This window comes from Triticum aestivum, chromosome 2D, assembly GCF_018294505.1.
Source record: "Triticum aestivum cultivar Chinese Spring chromosome 2D, IWGSC CS RefSeq v2.1, whole genome shotgun sequence".
Lineage (NCBI taxonomy): Eukaryota > Viridiplantae > Streptophyta > Magnoliopsida > Poales > Poaceae > Triticum > Triticum aestivum.
In genome coordinates this window covers 624,944,150-624,955,223 of record NC_057799.1, presented here as the reverse complement: position 1 = coordinate 624,955,223, position 11,074 = coordinate 624,944,150, and the positions used below count along the sequence as shown (strand labels likewise).

The following is an 11,074-nucleotide window of genomic DNA, read 5'->3' as shown; positions in this document are numbered from 1 at the left end:
TTTTTTGTCCGCCGGCGCCCAAAAAATGGCTTGGGAAGGCTTCTTGGGGGGCCGGCTGGAGATGCTCTTAGATCAATTTACAATGGATTCAGTTAAGCAAGAGTTGAGGATCAGCCAGGACGAGCAGAGGTATCAAAAACATCAGTGAGGCTCACTTCCATGTTTCAGCTCTTTCCGATTGCAGATTTGATCAGTACATTTCCCATTTGACCAAAGTTGCCCTCCCTGTTTCTATGTGCTCACATATACGCAGATGTACTGTAGCACTAGCGCCCTCCATGTAGGCGTCGGTGGCCGGAGGGGCGTTTCCCCGATCCACCTTTTCCGCCGCGGAACGATCTCCTCTGATTTTGATCCATTTACTCAACTAGCCAACCAACTCACCTACGTTCCCTTTTTTAAGGAATGGAAATAAATAGGCTATTTAACCCATTTCCTCTACCATGTTTGCATAAAAACAAGTTAATTTAGTGACCGGTTTTTTCTGCACTTAAGTAGATTTTTTACCAACTCATCTCGAGTTGGTGACACCATGTTAACTTTTGGAGAGGTGGGATGGGGAGTTGATGAAATATACCACCCCCCCCCCCCCGCCCCCGGGTAAGTTTTCTGTTGATAGCATGATAATTCAGACATCGCAGACCTGATAACTTATATACCCCAATCATGGTAACTTTACTGACTGAGGGGGGGGGGGGGGGGGGGGATATCCCTCCGATAACTTTTGTTGTGTGAATAACATGGTAACTCACACTTCGCAGACCTAATTACTTATGTACCCCGGTCCTGAAAACTTTGTCGGCGAGGGTGGGGATTGAAACATACCACGATAACTTCTATTCAAATAACATGATAACTCATGCATGCAGACCTGATAACTTATGTACCTCGGTCCTGATAACTTTGTCGGCAGGGGTGGGGGTGGGGGAGTCGTTGAGACATGCCACGGTAACTTCTATGCAAATAACATGATGACTAACACATCGCAGACATGATAACCCAACATGGAAAAGTTGTTTGAAAACATATTTCTGGTAACTTCTATGTAAATATCATGGTAATATACCACATCTAAGATGATAAACTACGTACAAATACCGCGGTAACCTTTGACCCGGGGAAAAGGCTATTGAAAACATATGTCCGACCACTTTTGTCTAGATAGTATGATAATTCAGAAACAACATAGAGGGTAACCTATGTACAAACACCACGATAACTTTTGACTTGAAAAAAAAGTTGGTAAACAACATACCTGATAACTTATGTGTAAATTGTGTGGTAAGGTACGCACCACGAACTTGATAGCTTATGTATAAACATCGCGGTAACATTGACACGGGAGGAGGGGGGTCGTTGAAAACATCCTCCCCTCCTCCCGATAACCTATGTGCAAATGACATGATAATTTACGCACACCAAAGATGATAAAATATGTACAAACAACGCGGTAACTTTAGACCCAAGAGAATTTTTTATTAAGAAACATACCCCACCCCACCCCCGATAACTCTCATGTAAGTAGCATAATAATTCACACACATCAGAGCTGATAACCTATATTTACACATGTATGCATGCATTAGAGGAGGAAAATTGATATCATCCTGGTTTCTCCCATATTTTCGAAACATCAAAAAAAATTATAGCTCAAATCGTCGGTCCGATCGAAAAATCGTTTTCACATAAAAATTCCACCGTGGCGAGACCTACAAATATTGGATCTCATGTTGATATGTTCTGACTTTTTTTTGCGTGCAAAGAATGTTGGAGGAATCATGTTCAAGCTTTGATAATTTCTGTATAATCAACATGATCGTAGCACACATGTGGTAAATTTTTACACGAAAAAAAAAGTCGTCGGAACATACCAACAATGGATCTAGTTTCGAAGGACTGGTCGCGACGAACCTTTTATGTGAAAATATTTTTTTAATCGGAGCGACGGTTTGAACTACAAAGTATTTTAAAGTTTCGAAATAAAGAGAATCTTTACTGACATCATCCTGATTTTTATTAGTTTCAAGCATGCAGATGCGACGCGGGATTGCATGCGTTTTCTTTAGCGATGGATGATTAGCTAGGTTGGGATCGTTCGGATCTGTTGCTAACGACCAGTCGACTGGTGGTTAACACAGTCCATTAATAAAATGGCTGTATGTATCGTCCAGATGCAGAGGCCGGGGGTCTTCCTCCTTTTCTAAAAAAAATAAAAAAAATCCTCTGGATCGCGTGGTCCTGCGCCTTGGCCGCCGCCTCCGTCGTAGCCTCGCGCTCCGAGCTCAATGGTGAGTCGGAGCGCTTTGGTGTTTTTTACACGGAGCCGCCGCGCGTCCGTCCTTGTCGTCATGAGGGAGCACCGAAGGATCTGGAGGGGCATGGAGCACAGCGTTGCTACCGTCACTTGCCATAGATCGAAAGGGGAAGGGATGGGGAGACGAGAAGACGGAGTGATAGTGGAGTGAAGTGTGTTGACTTTGGTCTACGATTCTTTAAAGTGGGGTTATATGTGGGGTCGGAATGAACCAGGCTAGGCCGGTCCGAAGTGATTGACGCGTCCAGACCCCGCCACACCGCTCAAGATTTGGGCTGAGGGGTACCAATTATTGTGAGCGGGTACCAACCGCATGTGATGTTTACACACATCGACGGACCTGTTGCTTGGATGACCAATGAAGACAACGGTTCTTCAGCGTCCCGTCACATTGAATTGAATGAAATGTGTAATGATGGCCATCATAATTTGGCACCGCCCATCGCGCGCCGTTGGGGCAGCTGTCGGTGCTGTACGCTGTACCCACTGGTACAACCATTAACATCGGATAGATGAGATGCAGCTACCACATTGTCGAGCAAGGATTGAATAAATCAATATCGACGCTAGCTCCAGCCTGCTGCCGCACCACGCAAAAGGAGACCACTGAGCTAGCTAGCGGAAGAACCATCGAGATGGAGGATGCTGTGGTGAGCGCGGCGACGGGGGCCATGGGACCCGTTATGGGGAAGCTGGTCGCTCTGCTCGGCGATGAGTATCGGCGCCTGAGGAGTATACACACCGAGATCAAGACCCTCACTCGGGAGCTCGAAACCATCGATGCTTTCCTCGAGAACATGGCGGAGGCGGAGGAACCGAACCCGCAGGACAAGGCGTGGATGAAGGAGGTGCGGGAGCTGTCCTATGACGTCGAGGACAACCTCGATGAGTTCATGGCTCGCGTCGTCGCCGACAAATCCTCCAAGCCGGAAGGACTCGTGGACAATATCAAGATCAAGCTGAAGAGACTCAAGGCTCGCCATGAGATCGCCAAGGCGATCGAAGATCTCAAGAAACATGCCATCGAGGTGAGCCAGAGGAACAAGAGGTACAGGGACCACGCCATCTCCAACACCAGCAGGTCGCCCAAGATTGTTGACCCCCGAGCTCTTGCCATCTTCGAGGACGTGTCTAAACTTGTTGGGGTCGATGGACCCAAGAAAGAGCTCCTCCAACGCTTGGCCGATGACCAGCAACAAACAAAGTTGGTCGCTATTGTTGGGTTTGGAGGATTGGGCAAGACAACAATTGCCAACCAGGTATACCAAGAGCTCAAAGGGCAATTCGAATATCGTGCCTTCTTATCCGTGTCACGGAATCCAGACATCGTTAACGTTATGAGTAATATTTATGGCCAATTGAATCATGGGTATTCTGGTGGCGGCACTGAGAACTTGCAGACACTCATCGCAAAGATTTTGGAGTTCCTCCAAAACAAAAGGTAATGATTCAAATCTTTCCGGCTTCTCATTTTATCATCCATATATTCTGCTATCACAGCAGTGAGAGTGCACCATCTTTTTTTTTTGGCGAGAGCACCATCTTAAATGTTTCGAATATATATGAGAAATAAATTTATGTTTTCTGTGATTTTCGTATGTGATTAGTGATTAAGATATAATCGTGCGTGGTATTTCATTAACCAGCTTGAATTTCTGGACAAAAATGATTATTGCGCTATTTCGAAAAGCACTATAGATATTTTTTCATTACACTGAGTTAAAGTTTGGATCATGCGGAACCAAGCCAATTTCTTGTTAGATTGTACTATCATGGCATATGCCTCCAGATATTCGAACTAATTTGTGTATCTATTTTTCTGTGCTCAATAAGCATAATGTGTATTTAGCTTTGCTTTTCTGCAGGTACTTAATTGTTGTTGATGATATATGGAAGGTCGATGATTGGAATGCTATCAAGTGTGCATTTCCCAGAACAAGTCCGGGGAGTAAGATAATCAGCACTACTCGTATAAATGATGTCGCTGAATCATGTTGTTCATCATTTAGTGGCCACATATACAATTTAAGGCCTCTTAATATGATGCAATCGAGACAACTGCTGTATACAAGACTATTCAACTCTGAAGAGAAATGCCCTTCGGACCTTAAGGAAATCGCTGACCAGATTTTGCAGAAATGTGATGGCTTACCTTTGGCAATCGTTGCTATATCTGGTGTCTTGGCTCACAAGGCAAGTAAAAAGGATAAATGGAATCAAGTGAAGGACTCAATTGGCCGTGCACTAAGAAATTCTAGCGTTGAAGCAATGGTAAATATAATAGCCCTTAGTTACTTGGATCTTCCTCGTCATCTCAAAACTTGTTTGTTGTATCTGAGTATATTCCCAGAAGATCATATTATCGAGAAGGAGAACTTGATAAAGAGATGGGTTGGCGAGGGATTTATATGTAAAGAGAGCAGTCGTACAATGTATGAGTCGGGAGAGATATATTTCAATGACCTCATCAACAGGAGCCTGATCCAGCCCACGGGGATTGATGGGAAATGTAGTGAGGTCAAGAGTTGCCGAGTTCACGACACTGTTCATGATTTCATTGTGTCGAAGGCCGTGGATGAGAACTTTGTTACTGTAATAGGTGTACCTGGTGTAAATCATGATCCACAGATGAAGGTTCGTCGGTTGTCCCTGCAGAACAACGGAGAGATTCCGGCGTGTCTGATTGTATCTAATGCTCGGTCACTCCATGTTTTCGGGCGTAATGCGAAGATTCCGTCTGTGTCGCAGTTCGGGCTCTTGCGTGTCATGGACTTTGAAGACTGTTGGCAGTTAAAGGATTACGACCTTGCTGGCATCGGAAATTTGCTGCACCTCAAGTACCTGAGGCTCAAGCACACAGGTGCACTCAAAGCGCTCCCGGAAGAGCTAGCAAGGCTGCAGGAGTTGCAGATTGATATAGATGGATCCGTCTACGAGATGGAATTCCCAGAGGCCTTCCAACGGCTGGTATGTAATGTAGCTCTATATCTTAATGGGCATAATAAGGTGCCGGATGAGACGGCATCCGTGCAAAGGCTAAGAGTGTTGGAAGGTCTAAGTGTCTACCTTCAGTCAGTTGAGTTTCTCAAGGGGCTTGGCCAACTGAAAAACCTAAGGAGGCTGGGCATGGTATTAATATACTACCATTGTGGCCGTGATTGGGAGGCGAATCTGAAGCAGGCACAATCTTCCGTGTGTGAGCTGGGAAAAGCAGGACTCGAGTCTCTGCACCTTTACATCGACGAGGAAGTGGTTGAGATCTTCGAGATGGATTCATGGTTCTCCGTTCCTCCTTATGCCCTGCGGGAGCTTGTCATCGAGGGGAAATCAGTCACAAGAGTTCCGACATGGATGGCCTCGCTTGACAACCTCGAGAAACTGCACCTCCGCATATATAAGATGCCTGAGGAAGAGGTGAAGATCCTGGGTGGCCTGCCATCTCTGCGTCATCTCTGTATCGAGTGGGCTGATTTTGATTATGACGGCATGTTTGACGACCCCCCCATGGAGGTGGTTGAGGCTGCTGTACGGAAAGCGATGGAAGACCATCCCAACCGTCCTACCTTGGTCTGGACAACTGAGTGGGACCCATTGCCTAGCTTCTTGCAGGTATGGATTTCTTTTCCTCCAAACAACTCTTTCTTCAGAATACATTTCTTCATCACATCCTGTCACGATATCTCGCCATCTCGCAATAAACATAATGCATCTTACTCTAAACGCTCTTATATTTCTTTACAGAGGGTATAATTATCATCTCCTGTTTCCTAGCTCTGAAACTTTTTTTTTTTTTTTGCGATTCCTAGCTCCGAAGTTAAACAGGCATGATGTCAATCTTGCACGGAAGCTGGGGCCATCTTACGTTTCCTACTACTAAGTCAATCCACGTTCTTTCTTCTACGGTGGGCCACAATGAAAGAAAAGCTGAGGCAGAGCAGCCAACCCAACTGAAGTTCTTGTTACATCCTTGAATTAGTACTATTACATATTTGCATTTAAATCTACATTTCCAAAGCATAAATAAAGGATCGTATTAGATCATTGTATCGTCAAATGTCGCCGCTGCTTATTTGAAATGACGTTAATGTGAAATGTGAATCGAGTAAGTCAACATGTATCCGACATTGTGTTATTTATGCTCTTTTTTTTGTGTTGGTGTTGGCTGTGCGCATCCTATCTATGCAGAGGTCGGGTGTGTGCTCTTTAGGTTTGTATCCTCTTGATACTCCTCTCTGAGCCAATACAGTCAACCTTTTGTCGAAAAAAATTATGCTTTTTTTTTCAATCTTCAATCTAGGGGTTAAGAGCATCTCCAACGGCAACCCGTAAATTCTCTCCCGCATCCATCCACGGAGATGGGGGACCAGTCCGCGGACACGGATGCGAGAGGATGCCATCCAACGCTAGCCGCATACATTTGGGACTCTTTTTTTAACAAACCAGATTAAATTCGTGCAAACAATGTCGGATTTCATACAAACACGATGGATTTTCATTACATTTCAAACATTCAAAACAAAAAAAAGACCCGACCCTAAAACTATCCTACGGCAGCGGCGCCCAGCGTTCAAACCCGTGTCGTCCTCCTTCCGCCGTCTCCATGAGCACCGGCGATAAAACCGATAAAGTGAAAATGCGGTCTTCGGCAAGGAAAAGTGGAACAAGGAAGACGGACCAGCCCACATGGGACACTAGGCCCGGCCGCCTCCCCAGCGGCGGACCCAATGTATAAGCGTTGGGTTTAAGTGAACCCAACGGAATTTGGCCAGTACGAGTGTGTAGGTACTTACTAGCAAAAGGGCCCGTGCGTTGCAACGGGTAAAAAAGAGAAAAATGCAAACACCATGCTCGCCAAAACAACTATATACAAGGTCACTATAGAAAACTATTTTTCCATGATATAAATGTAGAGTGGAGCATAAGTTTTTTTTAAAGCGAGCGGAGCATAAGTTGGTGAAGAAGTAATCCAAAAGATGAATGTTGAGTGGAACATAGGTTGATGAAGAAGTAATCAAAGCGGTACATCATTTTAATCATTATCCAGAAGCATGATGCAACGGAGCTAACTAATTGTCCAAAAGTGTGATGGAAATAAAGATGAGAACTAAGTGGCTGATAACTCGCATCTTGTCAGGCAATATGACCATGGATGTGAATGAAAACATTAAAAGGCCACAAAAGCTACTTTTTGCAGAATAATACACCACCGCAATCATGGGAGTCTAGATAACAATTTTCATTGAAACTGAAAGCATTATTGAATGGAGCAAATAAACTGCAACTTTATGAATTCTATTGACCCGTTTGTTTGTCATGATGATTCTGCTCATAAGGATCACCTGATGTCGCCATGGCTACTGAAAACCATGTCACCAGTAGCTGTTACGATAATAACACAATCTTGTAAACTATCCTTGTAAGAACATAAAGTTTGTTGAATGAAGATGTCCCATTGGGAAAATGCATCATTCTCACCGCACACCGATGGCAGTCGAGGTTCTGGTTTCCTTGCCCGATGAGGCAGATCCCGCATCACACAAGGGACATGGCATGGGCGGCGGAGGACACTTGAGGTGGCTGCACGAGCTACCACGTCGGTGGTGGTGACATTGCAGAAATGGGAGGGCTGACGTTGCGGCAGGCACAGAGTGGCGGCGACGCCCTGGCACGTATTTGGCATAGGAATGTTACACAGAAATTTCACACGACTCATTCGACACTCGCGCGAGGGAGAGAGACGTGCTAGTCTTTTCTGTAAAGGGAAAGAAACGGAGGTGAGAGACGTACGTAAAAAAGCAGAGGGGGAGAAGGACACCATATGAAGCGGGCTGGAGAAGATGGTAGACGGGCAACCTGGCGTCCTGGCCGTTGTCAACGGCCACCGCGATGAAAGGCACGGATGTGCTTCTTGCATAAGTAAATCTGTGCTTCTCATGAAAGCAAAAAACTTGTTTTTATTTTTATTTTTGAGAGGCACAGTTACGCTTCTCGCAAAAACAAATATGTGCCTCAACTAGAAGCAAATTTGTGCTTCTCGTAGAAGAAGAAAAAAAACATGTCTTTTTTTTACGAGAGGCACAACTATGTTTCTCGCGGAAACAAATTTATGCCTCCACAAGAAGCAAATCTGTGCTTTTCATGAAATTAAGAAATTGTGTTTTTTCAAGAGGTACAGTTGTGCTTCTTATGGAATTAAATCTGTGCCTCCACAAGAAGCAAATCTATGCTTCTCCTGGAAGGAAAAAAAACACATTTTTCCTTTCTAGGAGGTACAGTTTCCTTTCGAAAGCATAATTTCTATAGCCGCCAAGTCGCTCCTCCTCCTCCAAGAAAGAAAGCTAGGGTTTCTGCCTCTCGTCGGCGCCGCCGCAGGTCCGCCTCGTCTCCGGTGGCCCTAGGGCCATGGGGGCGCGGTGGATCCTGCCAAGGGCCGGCGGGAGGGCTCCGTTTTCAGTCGTTTTTTTCTGTCTTGTTAGGGTTTGTGTCCTGCTCAGGAAGACGAGACGGCGGCGGCTCCCTGAAGATGGAATAAAGGTCTCCCCGCCTAGCCCCCGTTCCGGCAGTGATTCTAGCATCGTTGGTGGGCGTGTGGATGTGTGTCTCCGGCGGATCTATCTTTGGTGGATTTGCTCGGATCTCGTCGTTGTTCGTCTACGTTCGTGTGTCTTCGGGTTGAATCCTTCCAACCTTCAAAGTGGTATTTTGTTTTCCTAAAGCTGCTAGCTTCGTGCAAAGTTTCAGCTGATCAACACACGGGCTAGGGAGGGATGGCCGGGAGAGAAGACGGGCTCAAGCTACTGGGGATCAGGGGGAGCCCGCACGTCCTGCGGGTGCGGCTCGCGCTCCGCCTCAAGGGCCTGAGCTACGACTACGTGTGGAGCAGGACCCCAGGAAGAAGAACAAGATCGACGACCTGCTCCGCCACGGCAAGCTGCCGGAGCTGCTGATCCACGGCGCCAAGCCTGTCCCCGGCTCGCTCAACATAATGCAGTACGTCGACGAAGCCTTCCCCAACAGTGCTGGCCCTTCACTCATCCCCGCCGGCAGCCACGACCGTGCCACCAACCGAACCGGGACTAAAGGAAATTTTATGATATATTTTTTTAAAAAAAATTGCGAATTTTTTTTTTTAAAAAATATTTTCAAATTTCTGAATTATTTTAACCTCTAATCACTAATCACCATCCCTCATTACTGCTCAATTTATCCTCTAATCTGTAATCACCCCTCATCATTCTAAATCATCTAACTTCCCGGACGGTCACCCATCCTCTCACTACTCCAGCCTGAGCACGCTTAACTTCCGGGTTCTATTCTCCCTCGTTTCCAAGTCTGCACTTGTTGTTTTCCTAACAATAGTAAGATGTCAATTCTATTAACCCTCAGGAATTTAGCTTGAGCATGAAGTGACACATTTCACTGTTTGAGTTTCAAACTATTGTTTTAAAAAACAATAATTATTTAGTAACACTAATATTTCTGGAATAATTAGTTTGACCACAGTTTGACCAGATTTGACCAAAATTCAAAAAAAAACTGAAATAATTATTTAGTAACACTAATATTCTAGAATAATTAGTTTGACCATTGTTTGACCATAGTTTGACCATAATTTGAATTTTTTTGCCTCTCCAGATCTTAAAAGCCCCGTATCTTTTTTTCTGTTAGGTTTTTGAGGATTTTGAAAATGTTTAACACGGTTCCCCCAGTTAAATTCGGATGTAACTTTTCGAGTAGATGATTTTTCATATAAAAAACTTTTTCATCCGAGTTCGTATGCAAAAGTTATGCCCATTTTAAGAAATTCCAGAGAGATTTTGCAAATAAAGTCGAAATTCATATTTGTTAATTTTCCCAAGAACTAGACCACATATCACATGGGAAACTTATTTTATTTTATTTTTTGACATTTCCATCATTTTCTTTTGTTTTTTCTAAAACTGAAAAGGCGGTCAGGGGGTAGAGTTTGATGGGCCCTTTAGTACCGGTTCGTGCCATGAACCGGTACTAATGCCTCAGAGTCCATTAGTACCGGTTGGTGGCACCAACCGGGACTAAAGGTAGTCCTTTAGTCCCGGTTGGTGTACTAATGGGCATCGCACCCTTTAGTCCCGGTTCGTGGCACCAACCGGGACTGAAGGGCCCAGGTGAACCGGGACTAATGCCTTAGCCGCACGAACCGGGACCAATACTCACATCTGAACCGGGACTAATGTGAATATTGCCCTGTGACGAAAGCCCTGTTTTGTACTAGTGTGAGTTCATCGATGACACGGTATTTTATTAAATACTAAATGGCATTAGAAGCTTTTGTTTTGGTCCGTGCGTTACAAACACTTTACAGGCATAATCATCGTTAATTTGACTCCATAGACTCCGGTCGTTGATTTCTGTGAGCACTTCGACCATGGTTCAACTCTGAAATTCATCATGTGTCTCTTTGCAGCTCATCAAGGCGATGTATAACGCCACATGGGGCGAAACGGAGCGCGAGAAGGCAGAGGGGAAGAACCCCACACAGCCTCCGCGGTAGAGGCCCTAGAGGGTGCTCTAAGCCATTCTTTGGGGGCGACAACGCCGGATATGTGGACGTTGTTCTCGGGAGCCTTCTTCCATTCGTGCATGCCGTCGACGCAATACATGGTACCAAGACCTTCGACCCTACCACGACGCCGCTCTTGGCTACTTGGACGGACCGCTTCGGTGCGTTGGACGAGGCCCGGTGGATCATGCCGGACATGGGGAAGCAAGTCGGCTTTG

General features: G+C 45.3%; 1 protein-coding gene across 1 annotated transcript; it reads left to right on the top strand.

The window, feature by feature from the left end:
- Positions 1 to 2,837: 2,837 nt before the first annotated feature.
- LOC123055098 (disease resistance protein PIK6-NP) lies at positions 2,838 to 6,456 on the top strand. The gene is made up of 3 exons (XM_044479020.1): positions 2,838 to 3,755; positions 4,180 to 5,923; positions 6,121 to 6,456. The coding sequence occupies exons 1-3, from the start codon at positions 2,950 to 2,952 to the stop codon at positions 6,130 to 6,132; spliced, it is 2,562 nt and encodes an 853-aa protein (XP_044334955.1). The 5' UTR covers positions 2,838 to 2,949; the 3' UTR covers positions 6,133 to 6,456.
- Positions 6,457 to 11,074: the final 4,618 nt, after the last annotated feature.